At 46.3% G+C, this 26,458-nt stretch overlaps 1 protein-coding gene across 1 annotated transcript in view; it reads left to right on the top strand.

Moving 5' to 3' along the window:
- The first annotated feature begins 9,349 nt into the window (after positions 1–9,349).
- Positions 9,350–26,458, top strand: part of lgi3 (leucine-rich repeat LGI family, member 3) — a 59,391-nt gene continuing 42,282 nt past the window's right edge. Inside the window, exons 1-2 of the mRNA XM_059967380.1 lie at positions 9,350–9,552; positions 10,189–10,362. Of these exons, the coding sequence (XP_059823363.1) occupies positions 10,349–10,362 (14 nt within the window). The 5' untranslated portion in view covers positions 9,350–9,552; positions 10,189–10,348. The remainder of the gene's footprint in view (positions 9,553–10,188; positions 10,363–26,458) is intronic.

Raw genomic sequence — 26,458 nt, 5'->3', positions numbered from 1 at the left:
CCCCTGCACACTGGCTCCCATCTCAGAGCTCTCACGTTTCCACCTGGCCACTTTTTGCTTCTCCCCTTTGCCCTCACAAACACTTACCTACCTCTCTATAAGCTTGGCAAATCTGCACCCTGTCCTCTTTATTTAAATCACCAGTATCGAGTGTTGAAGGGAGGCTCCTGTACTGATGCCTGAGGCAGCCCACTGCTCACCAACTTCTGCATTTATTCTCCAGCTGGGTCATTGAATCCTATAGGGTGGATACAGGCCACTCGTCACCTCCCAGCACTTGGCCTGTTGTCCCTCCATGCCCACGAGAGTTAAGAGGTCATCTAGATACTTCTTTAGACGCTGTCTGCAGGTGACTTCAGATGCTGTCCCACATCTCCTTTCAGGTACTCAGCTCCTCTGGGTGAAGCTTGCACTCAGGATCCACACAAATCCCTTTCCCCTCACCCTGAACCGATGTCCTCTCAGTTTATCTACTTGTGGTGTGGGGAAGAGTTTCCTGCAGTCTACCCCAACTACACCGCTCATCCTTTTATAAACCTTGGTCATGTCTCCCACACTCTTGGCAGGACAGAGCCAGTCTCTCCTGTTCCATCTCATAGCCATAGCCGAGCAAACCCAGTCTGCACCTTCTCCAGCACCACCACATCCTGTCTGTGGTGTTGGGACCAGAATTCACCGAGTATTCCAGCTGAGGCCTGATCAACATTTATAAAGTTGAAATTTGCCCTTCCTATTCGATACCCTGACCTATGAAGGCCTGAGTCCCATGTGCCTTTCTTAGCCACATTATCCTCCTGTGATGTCACCATCAAGGCTCCTTGGACTTGTACTCCAAGCTCCCTCTGTCACTATAGGTCCCTATCAATCACTGTCTGTGTCCTAGCCTCATTACTACTCCTAAAATGCATCACCTTACATTTCCCCCATGTCCAGTGATTTTCCCCTCCACTTTCCCACTTCTTCAATTTCCCACTCTCACTCCCCTCTTACCTCTTCTCCGCACCTGCCCATCACCTCCCCCTGGTACCTGTCCTCCTTCCCTTTCTCCTCTGGTCCATTCTCTTCTCCTCTCAGATTTCTTCTCCAGTCCTTTACTTTTCCCACCTTTCACCTCCCAGCTTCTTACTTCATCGCCCCATTCTCCCACCCACCTGGCTTCACCTATCACACCTTCTAGCTTGCATTCCTTTCCCTCCCCACCCTCTTATTCCAGTTTCTTCCCCCTCCCCTTCCAGTCTTGGTCTGAAATGTCAGCTACTGATTTCAATAGGTGATTTCCATAGCGGGTGTCTGATCTTCTGAGTTCATCCAGCTATTTATGTGAGTCGCTCACCTTACATTTGTCTCGGTTAAACTCGATCTGCTACTTACCACCCATCTGTCACCTACATGTCGATATCACCCTGTAGCCCAAGACTCTCTGCTGTCAATAACTCAACCAGTGTGTCTGTCCTCTGAGCATCTACTGGTGTTGCCTCCCATGTCCAAATCGTTCACTATATTACGAACGGTAGGAGACCCAGCACCTTAGCACTGTATATTGCCTCGATTTCAGGTCCATCTCTAACCTTTTCCGTAACCATCATGAAATATGTGGAGGTATGGTCCCTACTGACTCTCCCTCCTCCTGTCCAGCTTCAATCCCCGAGACTAGGTCCAATGACGTTCCTTTTCTCTCGCAGATTTGTAGAGATGTTCAGTGGAGAGCCCTCCGACTAGCTGCATCGCTCCCCGGCATGGAGACAGGATGGGAGAGTCTTCAAAGGGTTGTGAACTCCGCCAGCTCTGTCACAGGCCCTGAGGACGTGTTCAAAGGGTAATGGTAAAGATTGGGATTACTTCCCACGTGGACTTTGGAATACTGAAACACGAGGTGAAATGTGTCATTTTGCGTCAAATCAAATCATCAAGGATTGTGCTGGGCAGCCCGCAAATGTGGCCACACTTCCAGCACTAAAGTAGTATGCCCGCAGCTTACTGACCCTAACCGGTACGTCTTTGGGAACAGAGTACAAACTCTTTACAGACAAGGGCGGGAATTAAACCCAGGTCACTGGTCAATGGTATGCTAACCACTTCACTACCATGCTGCCCCTCTAAAAGGTGGTATCCATCATTAAAGACCCTCACCACCTGAGACATGCCCTCTTCTCATGACTGCCATCAGGGTGGAGGTATAGAAACCTGAAGGTATACACTGAGCATTTTAGGAACAGCTTCTTTCTCTCTCTCATCGGAGTTTACTCAATGGTCTATGAATTAGCTATTCCTCTTGTGCATCATTCATTTTTTTATTTGTTTGTTTATATAAATAAGTTAATTATAACCTATAGAAATTTGTTATGCCTGCACTGTAATACTCCTTCAGGAGGACCACAAACTTGTCGTTGGGTTTGGAGGCTTGCGTGCCTCAATGACCCGGAGAACGATGTTGGATGGAGTCAGGGCCTCGTGCTTTGGCTCTTGGTACGGTCACCCATGCCAAACAGGTCAAAGGGTAGAGATCAGACTAAGAGTGGTTCACCGGTCCTCGAGGTTTGGGGGTTCAGCTCAGGGCCAACAACCCTGACTGGTCAAAAAACAATTGTTAGGGAAACAGCAATGAAGGATCTTTCTATACAGAGATGGAGGACCTTCATTGCTGCCCGGAACGCTAGAGGAGTAATGGGAAGGAGTGTGTGAATGTAATACTGCCAGAAAACAACAGATTTCATGACGAACTTCAGTGACAGTAAACCTGATTCCGATTATGTTCTGTCATAAAGCTCCCCTGGGACGTTCAGACAATCCCAGTCAGTATTTGAGAAACTGAAATACCCCAGTACAATAACCCCATTTTTACTGCATTCCTCCAACATCTGGTGACATCTTTGTTCCTCTACCTCCTGTTGACCATTGGGAGATCTGTAACACACCCCCAGCTCCATGATGACACCCTTTTTTATCGTAATTTCTACCCATGTGGCCTTGTTTCAGGACACTTCTGGAATAGATTTTCTAAACTCTGAAATAAAGCAGCCTTTGACTAACAGTGCAATACCTCCTCCCCCTTTCTCTGACCTTCCCCTCCCCACCCACCTCCAGTTTCACCTGCAAATCCTATACCTGAGATATTGAGTTGCCCTCGCCTGCCATTCAGCCATGTACCAACAACTTCACAGAACCATGTGTTAGTTACACTGTGGGAGAAGTGGGTTTGAATTCATGGGACATTGGCACAAGCATTGGGGAAAGAGGGAGCTGTCCCAATTGACCAGGCTCCACCAGAACCACGCTGGAGCCAGGGTCGAGGCAAATCACTTAACTAGGGCTGTGGATAGGACTTTAAGTTAAATAGTAGAAGGAGTAGGTTTAACAGTTTGGAAAAGCAAAGATAAAGTAAAAGGGAATGAGACTGCAACAGAGTTTATGGAAATCACCAGAGTAAAAAGAAGATGAGGGGTTTAGAAAGAGATAAGAATTTAATTTCTGGTAACTATGTGTCATAAGGGGGCGTTGGGAATGGACCAAAATGCAGGACGCAGACACTGAAGTACTAGGAACAGGATGGGACAAGTCATAGACAGGGCTGGGGAAGCAGGGCCAGGACAAGGGACTGGGAACAAGGAGCCTGGGATGGGCTCCAAGCTCGAGATTGGACACAGACCCAGAGCATGGGCCTTGACTCGGGCTCGGACCCCCAAACCAGGCGAAGACGCGACAAGGCCTGGGTTCTAGGAGTTGGAGACTTGGAGACCTTGGAGTTCTTGGGTCTTGGGTAGCTCGAGACTAGAGTCTTGGGGCTTGGAGTACTTGGGTCCTTGAAGCTAGACTCCTGAGTGGGACGCAGGACACAACCTGACAGAGGCAAGGAACAGGAAGGGACAGAACCAACCATAGGGTAACAGCAATCGGCCTGGCTTAACCAACGGAGGCAAGTGACAGGAAGGGCAGCACCAACCGTAGGGCAACAGCAAGCAGCCTGGCTTACACAACAGAGGCAAGGGACAGGAAGGGAGCTCCAAGACTCGAGGCAGCCAGTAACCTCAGCAGGCTATGGAACAGACAAATCCAAACTCACTGACTGTACGGGCCTTCCACCAGTGGGTTGCTCCAAGGAGAGACTGACGAGACAACCCCCCAACCACACTCAATCCCACGGCCACTTGTATTCCCAACCAACAAGATGATCATCAGGTGCAAATGCTTCAGTCTAACCCAGGGGTCAGCAACGTTTACCACTGAAAGAGCCACTTGGACCCGTTTCCCATAGAAAAGAAAACACTGGGAGCCGCAAAACCCGTTTGACATTTAAAATGAAATAACACTGCATACAATGTTTTGTTTTGCCTTTATGCTATGTATAAACAAACTATAATGTGTTGCATTTATGAAATTGATGAACTCCTGCAGAGAAAACGAAATTACATTTCTGCATGCAACAAAAACATTTTGAACTCCGAAAAAAAGACGTTGGGTTCAAGGTTACTTTTAAGTAAAATACTCAACGTCTATTTGAGTCCTTCTTGTATTTATGAAAAACGCCAAACTTAAATTTGCCGCCAGCAGCAAACCAAAAATAACGTCAGCCAGCTGTCAACCTGAAAAATAAAAGGACTATTTCACTGAACAATGAAAACATATGAATATACGTAAAATAATAGGCAATTAAAATATTTATCATACTTGGTCAGGTTGACTCACACCTGACAATGCAGTTGTATTCAGTAGGGATGGATCGACGCTTAGGGGAGTGACCGGGAAGGATAATGTGTTTTTTTCCTCTCTGAACTCACAGAAGCGTTTCCCAAACGATGTTTGCATTGCGATGATTGCAGAATGTAAATACTCCGAATTTATCATGTCGTGACCTTGTTTGAACTCTCTCAAATTGGGGAAGTGAGACAATGTGCCTTTCTGTAAATCTCTGGCAAGCACTGTCAACTTGCGCTCGAATGCCAAAACATCCTCCAACATGTGCAGGGCTGTACGTCCTTACCCCTGAAGAGCTGTGTTCAGCGTGTTCAGGTGCGCTGTCATGTCTACCATGAAGTGTAGCTTTTCCAGCCACTCTGGCTGTTCCAGCTCAGGAAAGGTGAGCCCTTTGCTGCCCAGGAAAGTTTTCACTTCTTCCAGACACGCGACAAAGCGTTTCAGCACCTCCCCTCTGGACAGCCAGCGATAAAAACACGTTGTAGCGGTGTGCTACACGCAGTCAGTAAACTGCAGTCAAAGATAGCTTTATTCGAACTAAACAGCCTTGCTTTTAAGCCTCCCTCAACCCGCCCCCCATGGGCGCGGATGCTGCAAAAGACACGTACTCACAAACCCCCGTAGGCTATCTCCCTTAGCCTGAACGCTAGCTAATTGTGAGCTGGTTCCGATGTGTCAGGAAATGGGTCGCCACAACGTCTTATTTAGATTGTACAAGATCACCATAATCTTCAAATTTAGAATTACATTTCAAAAACTAACAAACTAACATAAAATACATTTTAATTAAATACTGACCAATTATTTCCCAAAGCAACAGGGAGCCGCAGCACAGACGTAAAAGAGCCACATGTGGCTCCGGAGCCGCGGGTTGCCGACCCCCGGTCTAACCGAAACAAGGGACAGTCGGAGGACCCGGAGTCTGGAGCCTGCAGACCGGAACGTGAACCAGAATGCGGACTTCGGACCGGACCATGGCACTATGAAGGCAAAATTGAAAAGGTATTGAATGCAGGACTGGAGGTGTTATAATTGAATGTACAAAATATACAAAATCAGGAGGATAATCTTGTAGCACAGTTAGAAACTGCTAGGAATTACATTGTAGGCATCACTGAGTCGTGGCTGAAAGAAGATCGCAGCTAAGAGCTTAACATACAAAGCTTTTTTCCGTGGTACAGTGGCTGTCAAATCAACACAGAAAGCCTCACACAGTCCAGGAGCAAGAGATTTAAAAAAGCTTTTGCAGGATTTCAGCTTTTAATGGTGGCATAGTCACCAAGCAGGGCAGCAGAGTGGCCATTGTGCGACCGGATCAGTGTTAGAGTGGAGAGGCTTCAGCTCATCAGGCTTAGGTGGAAACAATGTTGGACAAAGTTAGGGTCTTCTTTTTCATTCTTCATTCTTCATCTGTAGTCCATAGCTTGAGCAGCAAGATTGGCTCCAGGGGCTATGTTGTGTTCTTGGTGTGAGATGTGGGCATTCTGGAAGATCTCTGGCCTCCTGGGTAACCACATCTGCACCAGCTACACCCAGCTCCTCAGAGAGCGTGTTAAGGAACTGGAGGGAGTCACCTCGAAGTTGTAGGAGGCAGATAAATGTGTGACTATCAGAGAGGGAAGGAAAACAGTACCCCTATGGGCCTTCCCTTCTTTGATTAGTACATCACATTGTATGCTTTTGAGGGGTATGTACCGGGAAGGACCGGATCTCTGACACCGTGTCTGGCACTGTGACTCAAAAGGAAGAGGGACAAGAGGACTACAGTAGTGACGGGGGAGTAGACACAAGATTCGTGCATGCAAAAGAAACATCCAGATAGCTTGTTACCTCCCAGGTGCCAGAGTCAGGGATGTCTCAGATCGGGTCCACGATATTCTAAAGGGCAAGCAGAAGTCTTGGTACATATTGGAACCAATGACACAGGAAGGAAAAGCAAGGAGTTCCGAAGAGGGAATTCAGGGAGCTAGGGAGAAAGCTGAAAAGCAGGACCGCCAGGGTAGCAATCTCTGGATTGCTGCCTGTGCCATGTGCCAGTGAAAGTGAGGATAGGATGATTTGACAGACAAATGTGTGTTTAAGAAACTGGTTCTGGGGCAGGGTTTCAGATTTCTGGATCATCGGGATCTCTTCTGGAGAAGGTATGATCTGTACAAAAGGGACGGGTTACACCTGAACCCAAGGGTAACAAATATCCTTGTGGCAGGTTTGTTAGAGCTGTTGGGGAGGGCTTAAACTAACGTGGCAGGGAGTGATAGGGCAGACGCGGTGTGTAGTGAGACTGTCAGACAGGACAAGCAGACGTTAGAGAAAAATGGCTGTCAGTGGTATGAGTTGTAGTGTAAAAGGGAAGGGTGGCAGAGACAGGACTACATTTGAATGCACGCAGTATATGGACTAAGGTAGATGAATTTGTAGTGCAGTTAGAGATATGACATCGAGCGCATCACTGAGCCGTGGCTGAAAGAAGATTATAGTTGGGATCTTAGCATCCAAGATTACACATTATACTGAAAGGATCGGCAGGTAGGCAGAAGGATTAACTGGCTTTGTTGATAAAAAAAAATGAAATCAAGTCATTAGAAAGAGGCGACAAAGGATCGGATGTAGGACCTTTGGGTGTAGAGTTAAGAAACTGCAAGTGTGAAAAGACCCTGAAGGTCTCCAAACAGCAGCCAGGATGCGGAGTACAAATTACAATGGAGGATAAAAAGGGCTTGTCAAAAGGGCAATGTTATGATAGTCATGGAGTATTTCAATACACCGGTGGATTGGCACTGGATCCCGAGAGGGGGGATTTGTAGAGCAACTTGCTGATCCCACTAGGGGATCAGCTATTCTGGACTGGGTGTTGTGTAATGAACCAGACTTCATCAGGGACTAACTGAAAGGAAAGTTAAAAGGAAAGTACTTTCCTTTCAGTTAGTCCTGACGAAGGGTCTTGGCCCGAAACGTCGACAGTGCTTCTCCTTATAGATGCTGCCTGGCCTGCTGCGTTCCACCAGCATTTTGTGTGTGTTGTTTGAATTTCCAGCATCTGCAGATTTCTTCATGTTTGCAAATTATAGGCCAGTTAAACTGACCTCAGTGTTTGGGAGGATGTTGGAGTTGATTGCTAAGGATGTGGTTTCGGGATAGTTGGGAGCACGTACCAAAGTCAGTCTGATTTCTTCAAGGAACAATCTTGTCAGACAAATCTGTTGGAATAATCTGAAGAAATAACAAGCAGGATAGACAAGGGAGAAACGATTGATGTTGTGTGCTTAGATTTTCAGAAGGCCTTTGACAAGGTGCCACACATGAGGCTGCTTAACAAGTCAGGAGCCTATGATATTACAGGAAAGATTCTAGCATAGATCCATTGGCTGATTGGCAGGAGGCAAAGGGTGGGAACAAATGAAACCATTTCTGATTGGCTGCCAATGTCTAGTGGTGTTCTGCAGGGGTCGGTGTTGGGACTGCTTCTTTTTATGTTATATGTCAATGATTTGGAGGATGGAATTGATGGCTTCATGGCCAAGATTTGCAGATAGGTGGAAGGGCGGTATTGAGGAAGCAGGGACCCTGCAGAAGGACATGGACAGATTAGGAAAATGGGCAAAGAAGTAGCAGATGGAATACAGTGTTGGAAGGCGTTTGGCTCTGCATTTTGGTAGCAGGAATAAAAGCAAAGAATATTTTATAAACTGGAAGAAAATTCAAAAATTGGAAGTGTAAAGGGATGTGGGAGTATTCATGTAAGGTCCCCTAAAGGTTAATTTGCAGGATGAGTCAGTGGCGAGGAAGGCAAATCCAATGTTCGCATCCCCATATTTAAAAAGGATGTGCTGACGTTAGAGAGGGTTCAGAGGAAGTTCACAAGAATGATTTTGAGAAGCAACGCTTATCATATGAGAAGCAATTGATGGCTCTGAGCCTTTAATCGCTGAAATTTAAAAGAAAGAGAGGAAATCTCATTGAAAACTATTGGATGTTGACAGGCCTAGATAGAGTGTATGTGGAGAGGATGTTTCTTATGATGTGGGAGTCTAGGACCAGAGGTCGCAGCCTCACAATAGAGGACATCTATTTCGAATGGAGGTGGAGAAGTCAGAGCATGGAGAGTCTGTGGAATTTGCTGTCACAGGTGCTGCAGAGGCCAGGTCAATGGGTGTATTTGAGGTGGAGGACAATAGGTTCTTGATTTGTCAGGGTGTGAAAGATGACATGGAGAAGGCAGGAGAATGGGGTTGAGAGGGAAATGGATTAGTCATCATGAAATGCGGAGCAGACACGATGGAACAAATAGCATAATTCAGCTCCTTTGTCTTATGGTCTTTGCATCAAAAGGACAAGCAGGTGGACAGAAAGGGTGGGGTGGCTCCATTGGGGGAAAACACTATCAAATCCTTAGAAGGAGGTGGGATAGGATCAGAAGACTTGGAAGAGAAGAGATAAGAAGCTACAAGGGTAAAAAGACCCTGATGGGAATTACATTCAGGCTTCTGGAGAGTAGCCAGGATATCGGTTACAAATTATAATCGGAGAATGCAAGGCAATGAGGGCAATGTTATGAAGGTCATGGGGGATTTCCATTTGCAGGTAGTTTGGGAAAATCAGGTTGGTGCTGGATCCCAACAGAAGGAATTTGTAGAATGCCTGTTTGATGGTGTCACAACCACGGATTCGGCAGCGCAGTAGATACGGCAATTGTGCTCATGAATTTGTACATGTCAGCTAATTATTATTTAATCATGATAGTACTTAACTCCAGACTTGTCGTAGTGCTTGTCAAGACTTGGACAGAGCACAGCTACCTGTTTGCATTTGGCCTTCCCTGAGAAATTGGACTGTCAAGTCAACTGATTCTGAAGACTAGAGGTATTCGTTTAATGTTTAGATTTTCCTTTCAGCCTTAATGTAGACTTCATTTGCTATTTGAGACTTTTAGTTAACAGCCCTATTTGGCCCAGCGTTTATTGTTTTATTTTCCCTTTAACACTGTTTGTATTAAAGTCTGTGAACTATCAACCTGCTTCAGGGCCTCTCACTCCACACTTGGGCCATATCCGAATGGGATAACAGATAGCTTTTTAGAGCAGTTTGCGGTTGAGCCCACTATGGAAAAGACAATTCTGGATAGGATGTCGTGTCATGAACCAGATTTGATTAAGGACATTAAGGTGAAGGAACCCTGAGGTGGAGTTCAGTCCGAGAGGGAGAAGCAAGAGCTCGCTAAACAACATCCATGTTTCTATTGTAGGAGTTTCGTAGGGCTTACATTCAACATAGTACCTTATGTTGTTTAGTTTCCCTTTTCATTTGACCTCCTGAAGTACAACACCTCACATATGCATGGATTAACCTCTATTTCCCACTTCTCTGCCCATTTATAACTGACCTAGATCCTATTGTATTCTCTGATGATCCTTGCCACTGAGATTTGAGTTGTGGACAATGTAATCTGCAAGTTTGCTAATTTTTTTTTAAATCCTTTACGCTCCTTATGGGGCATAGGGCCTCAACAGAAGTCCTCCACTTCCTGCGATCTCTAGCAGATGTTTTTGCAGTCTCCCAAGTTTGGCCGGCAGCTCTCAGTTCATCCAAAAGTTTGCTTTGGGCGACCTCTTCTTCTCTTCCCTTGCGGATTCCATTCGAGTGACTGTGAACCTCCATCATGGTTTTCCTCAGGTGAAGGAGGGTTGTCAGCCCTGCAGCTTCCTGACAGGTTTGGTTGCAGCGTGTCATCAACCTCCTGAATGGGGCCCTGCTTTTCCCGAGATCTGGGTTAGTGGTTGACAATCTGTTGACGGTTTCTGTAACAATTGCTTGTTTTACATGAACGGGTTGTTAGCCCATTGCACAACCCCCAACCTGGAGGACCAGGGGTTTTCTGTCGGGGTCACCTTCCCCTAGGCGATGGCATTTCCATGCTAACGAGCTCCACCTGCCCGGGTTTGAAATCAGAGTTTACCCTCTCCTGGATAGGCTGCCATCCAAGGCTAACAAGTCCTATCTACCCGGGTCTGGAATTGGAGTTCCTTCTCCTAGGCTATGTTGGTTCACAGCACCTTCTTCCATATTATCCGGTGCACCCCTCACATGAGGGATCCCCCATCCACCACCCAGGGGACGCGGCTCAACGCCGTATAGCCCCAGCGCGAGGAAGTTTGCTAATTCACCCATCTAATTTTTCATCCAGCTCATTGATATATCATAAACAGAGTTCCAGCACCATACCCTGAGACATGCCACTGTTCATGTGCTTCCATCCAGGGCAGCAGCCTTCCTCACCTACTCTCTGTCTTCTGTGGCTAAGCCAGGCTTGCAATTCACTCCGTTCCGCGTGCATCTTTACCCTCTGAATCAACCTACCGTGTAGGACCTGCTTCAGAATGTCATACTTCTGATGCCCTTCCTTTGGAGGTAACACCCTCGCTTCCTCCCTCCCTGGGTCCCATGCTGAGGGAACCATGAGCACGCTTCAGGGCTCAGCTTGTTGACATCCAAAGGCATTCCAGACGGAGGAACAGACAGACCCAGCACTCCCCCGACAGCCAAGGAGACAAACAGGTGGGTGGGAAATACCACATCACCTGAAGAATAAAGAGAAGCTCAGGAGAGAACAGCGGGAAAAGGGCGGGCTTATGAGGGGGTATACATAGACACATCAATTATCTCTGTTTCCCTTCATGAATAAAGAAACACCAGTTACTCACCAGTCCTCCAGGACCTCGCCTGTGGCGAGCGAAGATTCAAAGATCTTAGTCAAGGTCTCAACAACCTCATCTCTTGCCTCTATCAATAACCTACGGTTATTTCATCAGGCATTGGAGATTTAACCAGTTTCACATTCTTCAAGAAATCCAACACTATCTGTTTGTTTACCTCAAATTACCCTGGCATAATGGCATTCTCCACACTGATCTCACCTTTCTCCATGTCCTTCTCCTTGGTGAATGCTGAGGCAAAGTACTCTGTCACTGACACCATCCGCCTCCAAGCCCATGTTCCAGTCGCTATCCTGCAGTGGTCCTGCTCTCTCTCTCTAGTTACCCTCCTGCTCTTGATGTGTGTATGTATACTCTGAGTCCCCTTCTCCTGCCAACTCAGTTTCAACCTCCCTGAACACTGCAAGTGAACTTCCCAGTAAGGAAGGGAGTCCCACTCCTGTGCACAGGCCCCACCTTCCTGAGGGCTAGTCACAATGATCCAGGAAGCGAAAGCCCCCAAACCCCCCCCCCCCACCGCACCATCCCTTCAGCCATGCTTTCATCTCTCTGTTCCTCCACTCACTAGCTCATGGCGTTGGATGCAATCTCTGTTGCCCTGCTCTTCAGACAGCTCCCTGGCTGCCTGAGCTCGGCCCTTCTACATGCACCACAACTTCCGGCTGCTCACCTGCCCCCTTCAGAACGTCCTGCAGTTCCTGTGACCCTGGCACTAGGGAGGCAACACGCCGACTTGATCTAAGCAAATCACCCTTCCATGTTAATACGTTACCCTCAGATCCTGAGCTGTTGTTCATCAGGTAGCCTTGGAGAGGAGGCGGCCATTAGCTATGCTTTTATCTACTCTGCTAATAATATTTTAATGAATTATGATAATGCAAGGTCAGCATATTTTTAATATAATTTTCTTGCGAATTGCTGAGTGCTCTTATTAGTCCTTAATAAATTCCGTAATTTCCCTGAAGATTGACTTACTGTTCGATTCTGTCTTTAGCTTTAAATAACAGTATGGCATCTCACGTTCCCATACAACGCTGAAGGAGGCCATTCAGCCCATCAAGACGATGCCAGCTCATAGATTAATCCCATTTCTGTGCTTCTTTCTTGGTAATGTTCCCTTGTACTCACTCCCCGGTGTCTCTCCCACCCAGGTACACTCAGGGCAGTTTACCCACTAATTTAAGTCCATTTATAGTGACCCACTAACCTTCTAACTAGCGCAACTTTGGGACGAGGAAGGAAACCAGAACAGGGAGAACTTGCAAACTTCACGAAGACAGCACCCGAGGACAGGATTGAACCTGGGACTTTAGGGCTATCAGTACTACCGCGGTGTTGTGCATTTCTTGTTATGCGTCGGACGATAGTGATAGACCGGAGAGTCCCACTATCACATTCTACACTGCTCATGTACTGTACAAGAATGGGTGACAATTCAGCCCGTCTCTCTCGGCACCGTGCAGGAGGGTGTCTGCGTGTGCTGGGAATGGCTGTTAGTGTCACAAAGGAGGTGGGGATGGGGCCCTTTCACGCTAGACCGAGGGGGTGATCTCTGCAGCGAGGAGGGACAGGCTCCGGGCTGTCTTCCGAGAGCTCGGACTTTGCTGATGACCTCGCTTCGAGAGCCATCGATACGAGCCCGTGACTTCACTTACTCGACAATTGATCCATTGACTTTCTGACACACTCACTCCTCATCTCGCTCTCCACTCTCTTTGCCTGTCACTGACAAGTCTCAGAGCTTCACACTGAGCGCAGATAACTCTCAACACGGGCCATTGTTAGCGAGGAATTAATATGCAGGGGACTGACCAGCTGGAGCGGCCGAGGGCAAGCCTGGAATGTTAAGTGGGCAGCAGCCCTGAAGTGCCCCCTCCCTCCTGACCTGATTTGCCCACTCACGAACGTGAATAGTCCGGATTAAAAGCTTGGGGAGAAACCAGCTGTCGGTCGGAGCTCCAGAGCCGCCACTCTGAGGGATTAATTAGCCCCCTGCCGGGATGTTTCTGCCCTGGATCCTCTTGCTGTGCTTGTCAGTGGAGGCAAAGTGGTCCAAAGACTCCAAATGCCCGGCGACCTGCTCCTGCACGAGGGACAGCGCGTTCTGCGTGGGCGCCAAATCCATCCCGCAGGCCTTCGCTGGGGACCTGATCGCCATGTGAGTAAAACCTGTCGCTCCCAAGTTAGAAAAGGGGATGATGGGCCGAATATCCACTGAGACCTGCCTCATAATCTGTCTATCTTAACATCCTCCTCATTTCCCTGTTTGAATCCCACCCTCCCCTCCTTCACTACCATTCAGGGCCCCAAACAGTCCCTCCAGCTGAGGAAAACCAAGTCAAATGAAATTTGACATCAGAGTGCGTTCATGTCACCAAATAGGACCCTGGGATTCTGTTCCTGCCGGCATACTCAGCAAATCGATAGAACAGTAACTGTAAACAGGATCAATGAACAACAAACTGCAAATACAGATAGAAATAAATAGCAACACATAAGGAGAGGATGAAATAACAGGATAAAAGAGCCCTTAAAGTGAGATCAGTGGATGCAGGAACACCATTATCCTCTTGTGTTCAGGAGCCGGATGGGTGAGGGGTTCTTGAACCTGGTGCTAGGAAGTAGGGCTGGAGGAGATGCAGGCCTTGCTCTTGTCCAACAGATTCGAGGCTTTAACTCCCCGTGAGGGCAGGAGCGGGGACTGTGGGGAGGAGGAGCAACCTGCCCATAGCACCATGGAGTGTGGGGGGCCATTCCAGAGGGGGGAGTCAATAGAGATGTTGTAGTAATAGGGGACAGTATCGTCAGGGGGATAGATAGGGTTCTCTGCAACCGAGAGCGAGAGTCCCGAAGGCTATGTTGCCTGCCTGGTGCCAGGGGTAAGGGCATCTCTTCTGGGCTGGAGAGAAACTTGCAGTGGGAGGGCGAGGATCCAGTTGTCTTAGTACACGTCGGTACTAATGACATAGATAGGACAAGGAAGAAGGTTCTGTTACAGGAATATGAGCAGCTAGGGGTCAAATTAAAAAACAGAACCTCAAGGGTAATAATCTCTGGATTATTACCTGAGCCACAAGCAAATTTGGCTAGGTTAAATAAAATTAGGGAGTTAAACGCGTGGCTCAAAGACTGGTGTGGGAGAAGTGGGTTTTGCTTCTTGGGGCACTGGCATCAGTACTGGGACAGGAGAGAACTGTTCCGGAGGGACGGGCTTCACCTGAACCGGGCTGGGGTTAGTGTCCTGGCGAATCATATAACTAGGGCTGCAGAGAGGTCTTTAAACCAACTAGTGAGGGGAAGGATTCTAGAGAGCAAATAATTAAAAAGACAATGGAGAAGGTAATGGATGTAGGTAAAAGTGGAGGAATAAAAAGACAGAGTGTGTCAGGAGGGGAAAGAATGTACAGAGATAAGCATAAAGTTGTACAAAAGGAAATCAGTGTCATATTTGAAAGTCCTTTATTTGAATGCACGTAGTATTAGGAATAAAATTGATGAGTTGACGGTACAAATAATTACTTATGGTTATGATATTGTGGCAATTACGGAAACATGGCTGCAGGGTGACCAGGACTGGGAATTAAACATACAAGGGTATTCGACAATTAGGAGAGACAGGCAAGAAGGAAAAGGAGGTGGGGTGGCTATGTTAATAAAGCAAGAAATCACTGCAATAAAGCGAAATGATATTGGCTCAAAGGATCAGGATAACAAAACAATCTGGGTAGAAATAAGAAATAGTAAAGGGAAAAAAGCAGTGGTGGGAGTAGTCTATAGGCCTCCAAACAGTGACTCAGTTGGTCGGAGCATAAATCAGGAAATAGTTGGGGCTTGTAATAAAGGAACAGCTATAATTATGGGGGATTTTAACTTTCATATTGACTGGACTAATCAAGTCGGACACGGCAGCCTTGAAGAAGAGTTTATTGAGTGTATTCGGGATGGGTTCCTTGAACAATATGTTACTGAGCCGACAAGGGGGCAAGCAGTCTTAGATCTGGTCCTGTGTAATAAGACAGGACTAATAAAAAATGTCCTAGTAAAGGATCCCCTTGGAATGGGTGAACATAACATGGTTGAATTCCATATACAATTAGAGGATGAGAGGGTTGGATCTCAAACAAGCGAACTGAGCTTAAATAAAGGAGACTATGATGGGATGAGAGCAGAATTGCTTAAGATGGATTGGGAAAATAGATTAAAGGGTAGATCGGTACTTGATCAGTGGTGAATATTTAAGGAGTTATTTTACAACTATCAAGAAAAATATATTCCACTGAAGAAAAAGAGGTGTAAAAGAAAAAATAGTTATCCGTGGCTAAGTAAAGAAATAAAGCAAAGTATACGACTAAAAAGAAAGTTATATAAGGTAGCTAAATCTAGTGGGAAGATTGAAGATCGAGAAGCTTTTAAAGATCAGCAGCAAATAACAAAAAGATTGATTAAGAAGGGGAAGATAGATTATGAAAGTAAATTGGTGAAAAACATAAAAGCAGATAGTAAGAGTTTTTATAGTTACATAAAAAGAAAAAGGGTGGCTAAAGTAAATGTTGGTCCCCTAGAAGATGAGACCGGGAAATTAATGGTAGGGGACATGGAGATGGCGGAAACGCTGAACAAATATTTTGTATCATTTTTTACAGTAGAGGACACTCAAAATATCCCAACACTGGATAAACAGGGGGCTATAGGGGGAGAGAAGCTAACTATGATTCAAATCACCAAGGAAATGGTACTTGATAAATTAATGGGACTGAAGGTGGATAAATCCCCTGGACCGGATGGCTTGCATCCTAGGGTATTAAGGGAAGTGGCGGTTGGGATTGTGGATGCATTAGTGATAATTTTTCAAAACTCGCTGGACTTGGCAATGGTCACGGCAGATTGGAAAAATGCTAATGTAACTCCTTTATTTAAAAAGGGCAATAGACAGAAGGCTGGGAATTATAGGCCAGTTAGCCTAACATCTGTGGTTGGCAAAATGTTGGAATTGATAATTAAGGAAACAGTAACAGGGCATTTAGATAAACATAGCTTAATAGAACAAAGTCAGCATGGCTTTACAAAAGGGAAGTCATGTTTGACAAATTTGTTGGAGTTCTTTGAGGACATAACATATAGGGTAGATAAAGGGGAACCAGTGGATGTGGTGTATTTGGACTTCCAAAAGGCATTTGACAAGGTGCCACACCAAAGATTATTACTTAAAGTAAAAAATCATGGGATTGGGGGTAATATTCTGGCATGGGTGGAGGATTGGCTTTCTAACAGAAAACAGAGAGTTGGGATAAATGGTTTATTCTCAGACTGGCAGTTGGTGACTAGTGGTGTTCCGCAGGGGTCGGTGTTGGGACCCCAACTCTTTACAATCTATATTAATGATTTGGAGAAAGGGACTAAGTGCAATGTATCGAAGTTTGCTGATGACACAAAGATGGGAGGGAGTGTAATGAGTGTGGAGGACATTGAAACCCTGCAGGGGGACATAGATAAGCTGAGAGATTGGGCAGACATTTGGCAGATGAAATATAATACTGACAAGTGTGAGGTCTTGCACTTTGGCAGGAAAAATAATAGAGCAAGTTATTATCTAAATGGAGAGAAACTGGAAAGTGCTTCTGTGCAAAGGGATCTGGGGGTCCTGGTGCAGGAAACACAAAAAGTTAGTATGCAAGTGCAGCAGGTGGTCAAGAAGACCAATGGAATGCTAGCTTTTATTGCTAGGGAGATGGAGTATAAGAACAGGGAGGTCTTACTGCAGTTGTACCGGGTATTGGTGAGACCACACCTGGAGTACTGCGTGCAGTTCTGGTGTCCATATTTACGAAAGGACATACTGGCTCTCGAGGCAGTGCAGAGAAGGTTCACTAGGTTAATTCCGGGGATGGGTTGGTTGATGTATGATGAGAGGTTGAGTAGATTGGGAATCTACTCATTGGAGTTCCGAAGAATGAGAGGCGATCTTATTGAAACATATAAGATTGTGAAGGGGCTTGATCGGGTGGATGCGGGGAGAATGTTCCCAATGATGGGTGAAACTAGGATTAGGGGGCATAATCTTAAAATAAGGGGATGCCGTTCCAGGACTGAGATGAGGAGAAATTTCTTCACTCAGAGGGTAGTGGGGCTGTGGAATTTACTGCCCCAGAGAGCTGTGGAAGTTACTACACTCAATAAATTCAAAACGGAGATAGACATTTTCCTGGATAAAAGTGGCATTAGGGGATACGGTGAGCGAGCAGGTAAGTGGACATGAGGCTAGGTTTAGATCAGCCATGTGATCTCCTGGACCAGTTTTCAATAGCCTGGATGGGTCGGAGAGGAGTTTTCCAGATTTTTTTCTCCTCAATTGGCAAATTGTTTTTTTTTCCCCTGGGTGATCACATGGGTTTGGGCGGGATGAATAATAAAATAAAATGGGCGGCATGGTGCCCTGTTGGTTGGCACTGTTGCCTTGTGGGATTCGGTGATAACTAGAGTTAAGATTGGATCAGCCATGATCTTGTTGAATGGCGGAGCAGGCTTGAGGGGCCGATTGGCCTACTCCTGCTCCTATCTCTTATGTTCTTATGTATGCTGCGAGTCCTGAGGCTCTTGTATCTTCTACCTGATGGCACAAAACAGCGTGGCCTGGGCGATGAGGATCCTTGATGATGGATGCTACTTTTCTACGGCAACATTTCATGTAGATGTGCTCAATGGTTGGGAGAGCTTAACCCGTGATGCACTGGGCCGAATCCATTAGCTTTTTTTTCACTTAACCAGTGAGTCTGTTGGGGGTCATATCTTGCATCCGGTGCTCCCGATGCAGCGTCCCGAAGCTGGCTGACTGGCTGAGTTCCTCCAGCGCTTTCTTTTTTTTTGCTTTGGATTTCCAGCACCTGCAGAATCTCTTGCGTTTAAAAATATAACTGATCCGAGACTGCTCCTTCCAGATTTTGTGCTCTTCTTTCGGAAAGGCTTCAGTGAAACCCAACGTAAGCTGGGGCTTCCGCGAGAACCTTTGCTCCGTCCGCCACAAAAGGCAGCATTTTCTGGTGGCCATTCCCATTCTGACACGTCAGTCCATGGCCTCTTGGACCTCCTCTACAGTCACTATGATATAATGACCATATAACAATCACAGTGCGGAAACAGGCCATCTCGGCCCATCTAGTCCGTGCTGAACACTTACGCTCACCTAGTCCCACTGGCCCACACTCAGCCCATAACCCTCCATTCCTTTCCTGTCCACATACCTATCCAATTTTACTTTAAATGACAATACCGAACCTGCCACTACCACTTCTACACTGAGGAAGCTCATTCCACACAGCTACCACTCTCTGAGTAAAGAAATTCCCCCTGATGTTACCCTTAAACTTTTGCTCCCTAACTCTCAACTCATGTCCTCTTGTTTGAATCTCCCCTACTCTGAATGGAAAAAGCCTATCCACGTCAACTCTATCTATCCCCCTCATTATTTTAGATACCTCTATCAAGTCCCCCCTCAACCTTCTATGCTCCAAAGAATAAAGATCTAACTTGTTCAATCTTTCCCTGCAACTTAGGTGCTGAAAACCAGGTAACATTATTGTAAATCTTCTCTGTACTCTCTCTATTTTGTTGACATCTTTCCTATAATTCGGTGACCAAAACTGTACACAATACTCCAAATTCGGCCTTACCAATGCCTTGTACAATTCTAACATTACATCCCAACTCTTATACTCAATGCTCTGATTTATAAAGGCCAACATACCAAAAGCTTTCTTCACCACCCTATCCACATGAGATTCCACCTTCAGGGAACTATGCACCATTATTCCTAGATCACTCTGTTCTACTGCATTCTTCAATGTCCTACCATTCACCATGAATGTCCTATTTGGATTATTCTTACCAAAATGTAGCACCTCACACTTATCAGCATTAAACTCCATCTGCCATAGTTCAGCCCACTCTTCTAACTGGCCTAAATCTCCCTACAAACTTAGAAAGCCTACTTCATTATCCACAACGCCACCTACCTTAGTATCATCTGCATACTTACTAATCCACCTTACCACCCCATCATCTAGATCATTAATTTGTAGGACAAACAACATTGGACCCAGTACAGATCCCTGAGGCACACCACTAGACACCGGCCTCCAACCTGACAAACAGTTATCCATCACTACTCTCTGGCATCTCCCACCCAGCCACTGTTGAATCCATTTTACTACTTCAATATTAATACCTAATGATTGAACCTTCCTAACTAACCTTCCAAGCGGAACCTTGTCAAGGGCCTTACTGAAGTCCATATAGACAACATCCACTGCTTTACCCTTGACAACTTTCCTCGTAACCTCTTCTAAAAATTCAATAAGATTTGTCAAATATGACTTTCCATGCACAAATCCATGTTGACTGTTCCTAATCAGACCCTGTCCATCCAGGTAATTATATATACCATCTCTAAGAATACTTTCCATTAATTTACCCACCACTGACTTCAAACTGACAGGCCTATAATTGCTAGGTTTACTCTTAGAACCCTTTTTAAACAATGGAACCTCATGATCAATACGCCAATCCTCCGGCAACATCCCCGTTTCTAATGACATTTGAAATATTTCTGTCAGAGCCCCCGCTATTTCTACACTAACCTCCCTCAAGGTCCTAGGGAATATCCTGTCAGGACCCGGAGATTTATCCACTTTTATATTCCTTAAAAGCGTCAGTTCTTCCTCCTTTTTAATTGTCATGGTTTCCATAACTTCCCTACTTGTTTCCCTTACCACTCTCAGAGTGGAGGTGGAACATCTCATGTTCGATTTGGGTGGCCTCCAGCTAAAAAGCGTTAACATCAATTTCTCTAACTTCCAGTACCTTCCCCTCCTCCTCCCTTTCTCTCATTTGCCATTCCCCATTCTGGCTCCCCTCTTACCCCTTCTCATCTCCTCACCTGCCTATCACCTTCTTCTGATTCTCCTCCTCCCTCTCTTTCTTCCTTGGTCCACTCTCCTCCCCTATTAGGTTCCTTCTTCTTCAGCCCTTTACCTCTTCCACCTATCATCTCCCAGCTTCTCACCTCAACCACCATCCACCCACCCTCCACCTATCACTTGACAGTCCTACCCCTCTCCCCACTATTTTTATTCTGGCTTCTTCCCCCTTCCTTTCCGGACCTGATCAAGGGTCTCCACCCAAAACATTGACTGGATATCCCCCTCCAGAGATGCTGGCTGTCAAGCTAAGATCCTGATCCTCCTGCGTTTTCTGTGTGTTGCTCTGGATTTCCAGCATCTGTAGAACCTCTTGTGTTTAAAAATGTAACTGATCCAAAAGACTCTTCCGTCCAGATTTCCAAGTTTCCTCCGGAAAGGCTTCAGTAACATTCTCACAAACCAAAATTGGGTGGCACAGTGGCAATTTCGGATCCGGGCACGGACTTCAGGAAGTTTTTGATAAAGGGTCTTTGACCTCAAACATCAGCCTGTTGCTCTCCATTCGACATCCTGCATTTTTATTTCTGATTTACAATAGCGTGGGTAGTAGAGCCATTGCCCCACAGCAATGGAGACCCAGATTCGATCCTGACCCCGAGTGTTGTGTGGAGTTCATATGTTACCCCTATGACTGTACGGGTTTGCCCGGAGTGCCCCAGCCCCCTCCCACTTTCCAGTAATGGGCTGGAGCATTAATTGGCTGCTGTAAATAGTCACCAGTGTGTAGGTGAGAGAAAACCTGGAAGGAGTTGATCAGAACGTTGAGAGAATAAAGAAAGACTAATGTAGCACTAGTGTAAAGGGGTGGTTCATGTTCAGTATGGACTCAGTGGGTCGAATGGCCTGTTTCTGTCCTGCAACTCTCCCTGACTACTTGCTGCGTCAGTAATTTCTTTACTTGGTCTAGGTCACATTGATCAGAGACCATCATGTCCAGAGTCCCTTCAGGCAGATGTGAAGCACCCTGCAGCATTCTCACATTAACTGTCAGTGCCACCCCACCCCACTGCACAGCAGGCAGAGGACAGAATCAGAGTCATAGAGCGATACAGGCCCTTCAGTCTATGCCAACCACATTGCCCACCCAGCTAGTCCCAAATTCCAGCTTTCAGCCCAGCTCCCTGCAAACCCCTTATACTACTTGGCCCACCTTGACCACTTCAAATCGAATCAAAATCAGGTGTAATTGTCATTCAAACCATGCAGGTATACAGCTGAACCGGACAGCGTTCCTCTGGGGCCAAGGTGCAAAACATTCGAAATAGCAAGCAATCTTCAAAATAGCAAGTAACATTCAAAACAGTGAGTAACACAATTCAAAATAGCGAGCAAAGTAGAATATTCACTCGAAAAAAAAACATATGCATAGTCCAAGACCCTGAGCAGCAATGTCCGGCAATCAATGGTACAATCTCACAGCAGTGTACAGACACACACAATCTAGCCTGTCATTCCAAGGCTCGAACGTGGGAGGGTAGCACCTACAGGAGGGGCCAGAGTCCAGCCGAGTACAGACACCACTCTGTAGCACTTTTGTGTTTCTCACCTGGTCTGCAGCAGTAGGCAAGCCTGAGGCTTAAGGCCTAGTCCTCGCTACAGCCAAGGCCACACAGCTCCCACGTCACCTATCCCACCACCAGACTAGGATAACAGGCCTGTGGCAAATTACATTATCACTGTCCAAAAGAGTCTCGCGATCACAACTGGAATGTCCAAGGCAATCTCCCACGGGTTATACGGCACTGACTTCAGTGCTTCTGAGTAGCAGGCAGCACATGGTCTCCGCCAAACCAGACTGGCTCCTCGGACACGCTGAGGGGCTCCCCCGATATCCCGGCCGGCTCCTCCGATGTCCTGTCCAGCTCCTTCACAGCCGGTCCCTTCAACACCTCAGAAGAAAAAGAAGCACCTTTGCCCGGCCCCCAAGAGGCTGCTGTGTTCACACGAGCTGCCATCTTACTTGAAATTGCGCTTCCTCTGGCAGCTCGATTCAAATGCTTACCATCATCTGTGTGAGGAAGTTGCCCCTCAAGTCCCTTTTAAAATCTTTCCTCTCTTGCCTGTAAAGTCCTAGTTTTGGACTCCCAAATCCTTGAGCAAAGAATTTTACCATCCACCTTTTCTATGTCCTCAAGTTCCAAGATCTACAAGTTCACCCCTCATTCTGCTGTGCTCAAAGTAATAACGAACTTGCATGACCAGCCTCTCCCCTGTAACACAGACCTGTAGCCCTGGCAACATCTTTGTAAATCTTTTCTGTACTTGTTCTTGTTTAACTACATCACCCTGTAACAGAGCGACCCAACCTGTACACAGTATTCTCAGCAACAACCTACACAATTGCAACATAATACCCCATCTCCTATACTCACTGCCCCTCCTCCAATGCTCAATGCCCCATCTCCTATACCCATGCCCCATCTCCTATGCCCAATGCCCCTGCTCCTATACCCATGCCCCATCTCCTATGCCCAATGCCCCTGCTCCTATACTCAATGCCCCTGCTCCTATACCCAATGCCCCAGCTCCTATACTGAATGCCCCACTCCTATGCCCAATGCCTCCACTCCTATGCCCAATGCCCCAGCTCCTGTACTCAATGGCCTGACTGATGAAGGCCAGTATGCCTTCATCAGCCATCAGGGTTTTGAACCAGAGGGGATAAATTCACCCAACTTCACTCACCCCATCACTGAATTGCTCCCACAACCTATGGGCTCAATTTTAAGGGCTCCATCTAATGATCTCAATATTTATTTCTTATTTGTTTATTGATTATTATTATTAGTAGTAGTAGCAGTATTATTATTATTTCTTTTATTTTTCTCACTTTTTGTATTTGCACAATTGTTATCTTTTGACATTGGTTGTTTGTCGGTCCTGTTGAGTGGGGTCTTCCATTGACTCCATTGTGTTTCTTGTATTTACCGTGAATGTCCATAAGAAAATGAATCTCAGGGTTGTATATGTGATATATATGTACCTTAATAATAAATTTACTTTGAATTTTGAATCCTTTTCACAACCGTCTGGCTTTTCACCACACTCCCTAGTGCCCTACCATTCATTGTATAATTACTAGCCCAGCTTGACTTTCCAAAGTTCGTTACTTCACAATTCTCTGTATTGAAATTAGTCTCCCACTTCCCTAACGGGTCAAGAACACCCTGTTGTCTACAATAGCCTTCTTCACCGTCAGCAATATGTCCTAATTTTGTGTCATCCACAAACTTGCTGATCAAGCCTTGTGCATTTGCACACAAGTCATTTCTGTAAATAATGAATAGAATGACATTGGCATCCATTCCAAGAAACAACCCACATATCTCCTGGGCCTCAAGACACTAGTGTCCAAGGGAGCCTAATCTCCCTCTGGCCCTTTTAGTCTGAATATCGCTATAGAACCTCCTGAGACTCTTATCAGTCTTATCTGCCAGATACCATCTCTTTGCCCTCCTGATGCCCCTTTCATAGTTACCAAGGGGATTCACTCAACCACCTTTCATAGTTACCAAGGGGATTCACTCATCCACCACATCCTAAATCCACTGTTTGTTTTTCTCTTATTTGACGAGTGTCTCAGTATCTCTCATCAGCCAAGGTCCTGTAAACTTGCCGGTTCTACCCTTCGTCCAAACTTGAGTATGAGTCTCTGAGAAACATGATAGCACACGGTTTAAGGCCTCACACTTGCCATTCACTCTTTTCCTTCAGACTGGTTCACCCTGCGAAATCCTGTCAAATTCCCTCAAATTTAGCTCTGCTTCAGTTTGGAACCCCAACCCGTGGACCTGCCCTATCCTCGTCCATCACTGCCTTAAAATTAGTAGAATTATGGTAACCAGAGCCACAGTGCCCCTGACTGCCAGTTCAGGCACTTGCCTTGCCTTGTTCCCGAAGTGGAAGTCCAGTATTGCATCTTCCTGAGTGAGGCCCTTTTTATATTGAATCAGGAAACTTCCCTGGATGCAATTCACACGTTGGTGAACTACAGTGGCCCTGTCAATACCGGGGAAATTAAAATTTCCCATTAATACGACCGTGTTACTCTTACAGCTATGGGTGATTTCTTTTCACATCTGCTCCTCAAGTTCCCACTGACTATTGGGGGGAGCGGGGTCTATAATACAGCCACACTGGAGTGACCTTCCTCCGCATTTCTAGATTTTACTCATATGGCCTCACTGGACAATACCCCAAAGAATAGCATCCTTTCTTTAGTACTGCTATGGCATTGTCCCTCATCAAAAAGGCAACAAGCCCTCCTCGTATCCCAGCACCCGTCACATCTGTATCCTGGGATATCGAGTGCCATCTCTGCCTTTCCCTCAACTGCAATATCCCAGTCCTTAGACCCAATCCATGTTCTGAGTTTATCCATCTTACCTGTGCAGTTTAACAGAATATTATTTACCCTCCTAGTTACCCGAATCACTAAACTTGCTCACACTGGCTACTGCTCTATCCCATGACTTGCTCCTGCTCAGAATCCCACCCACCCTTAATCCTTACGGTGGAGCACCAGCAAGGATATTAATTGCACCCTTTCCCTCTTGTACAGGTCATTTCTACCCTTGAAGGCATCCTAGCAGTCCAAGGAGCTGAGGCCCGGCCCCCTGCACCGGCTGCTCAGCTGGGAATTCAGCTGGCCTATCCTTCTATTCCTGACCTCAGATGCATGAGGCACTGAGAGTGATCCAGAGGAAACTCCCCTTTGAGGTCCCGCTTCTTACCTAATTCCCTGTGCTCATACTGAGCACCTCCTTCTGTGTTCTACCTTGGTTGTACCAATGTACTCAACAACCTCAGGCTGGTCACCTCCCCATGCAAGAATGTTCAGCAGCCACTCAAGACACCGTCAACCCTGGCACCCAGGAGGCAACACACCTTCCTGGCGTCTCTTCTGCAGCTGCAGAATCTCCGTCCTGCCTCCGTCACTATCGAGTCTCCCATCACTGTCACCCTGTCTGACTGTATCCTTTCCCTCTGAGCCTCAGAGCCAGTCACAGTGGCGGATGTCTGATCTCCCAGTAGCACCCAAAGAGGTAAACCTTCTACCTAAAGTCTTTACCTTGACTGCGACCTCCTCAGTAAAAGCTGTCAGCTTTCCCTCGGCCCCCAAGTACATCCAACCCCACTTCCCTTATCTTTAACCTGAAAAGCAAAATAAAACTTTACCTATTCTCCTCACCAATGATTCACTCTCAGCCCCAACGCCTGGACGCATCACAGCTTGGTAAGTCAACTGCTCTGCCCAAGGCAGCAAGAAGTTGTAGAGGATTGTTTGTCCGGTGCTTCCAGTGTTCTCAGCCAACACCTGCTCCTGATGCCTGCATTCAGTCTGTATTCTGTACGTGAGCACCGCATATGAGATTTCAGTGGAAGCACTGTAGGTGAGATCAGTGTACATTTCAGGCCCATGTGCAGAGCTCTCAACACTGTGTATCTATAACAGCACATCGTGCATTATGCATTTAACGCCAGTGTATTTAATAAAATGTATACATTTGTTGGTGTAACATACCGAAGAGGTAAACCTGTTAGGATGAGAATGGTCACGGGGAACCTTGCACTGTCTGCCATTTGATCACGGCTTATTCAGTACCCATTCTCCTGCCTTCTCCCCATAACCTTTGACACCCTTACGAATCCTGTTCACCTCTGCTTAAAATACACCCAATGACTTGGCCTCCACAATCATCTGTGGCAATGAATTCCACTGATTTATCACCCTTTGGTTAAAGAAATTCCTATTCAGCTCTTTTCTATAGAGACTTTCTTTGATCCCAGGCTCTCCCACTTTTGGAAACATCCTCTCCACATACACTCTATCCAGGCTTATTCTACTCCATTGTCCCTAGCTACTCAATAAGACACCAATGAGTGTTATGTTGGCACCTTGACTGTAAAGGTCTATCCATGACTTTCAATATTGATGGCTGAGAGCTTCGGGTTACTAGGTGTAAATATCACCAAGATTTCCTACTGGAACCATGCAGGCGTCATGGCCAAGAGAGCACAGCAATGCCTCTATTTCCTTACAAGACTGAGGAAGTTCAGTATTTATAACCATATAAACCA

Source organism: Hypanus sabinus, chromosome 1 (assembly GCF_030144855.1).
Source record: "Hypanus sabinus isolate sHypSab1 chromosome 1, sHypSab1.hap1, whole genome shotgun sequence".
In the NCBI taxonomy this organism is placed as follows: Eukaryota; Metazoa; Chordata; class Chondrichthyes; order Myliobatiformes; family Dasyatidae; genus Hypanus; species Hypanus sabinus.
Note: the sequence above shows the minus strand (reverse complement) of the source record. Positions and strands in the feature narration are given on the sequence as shown.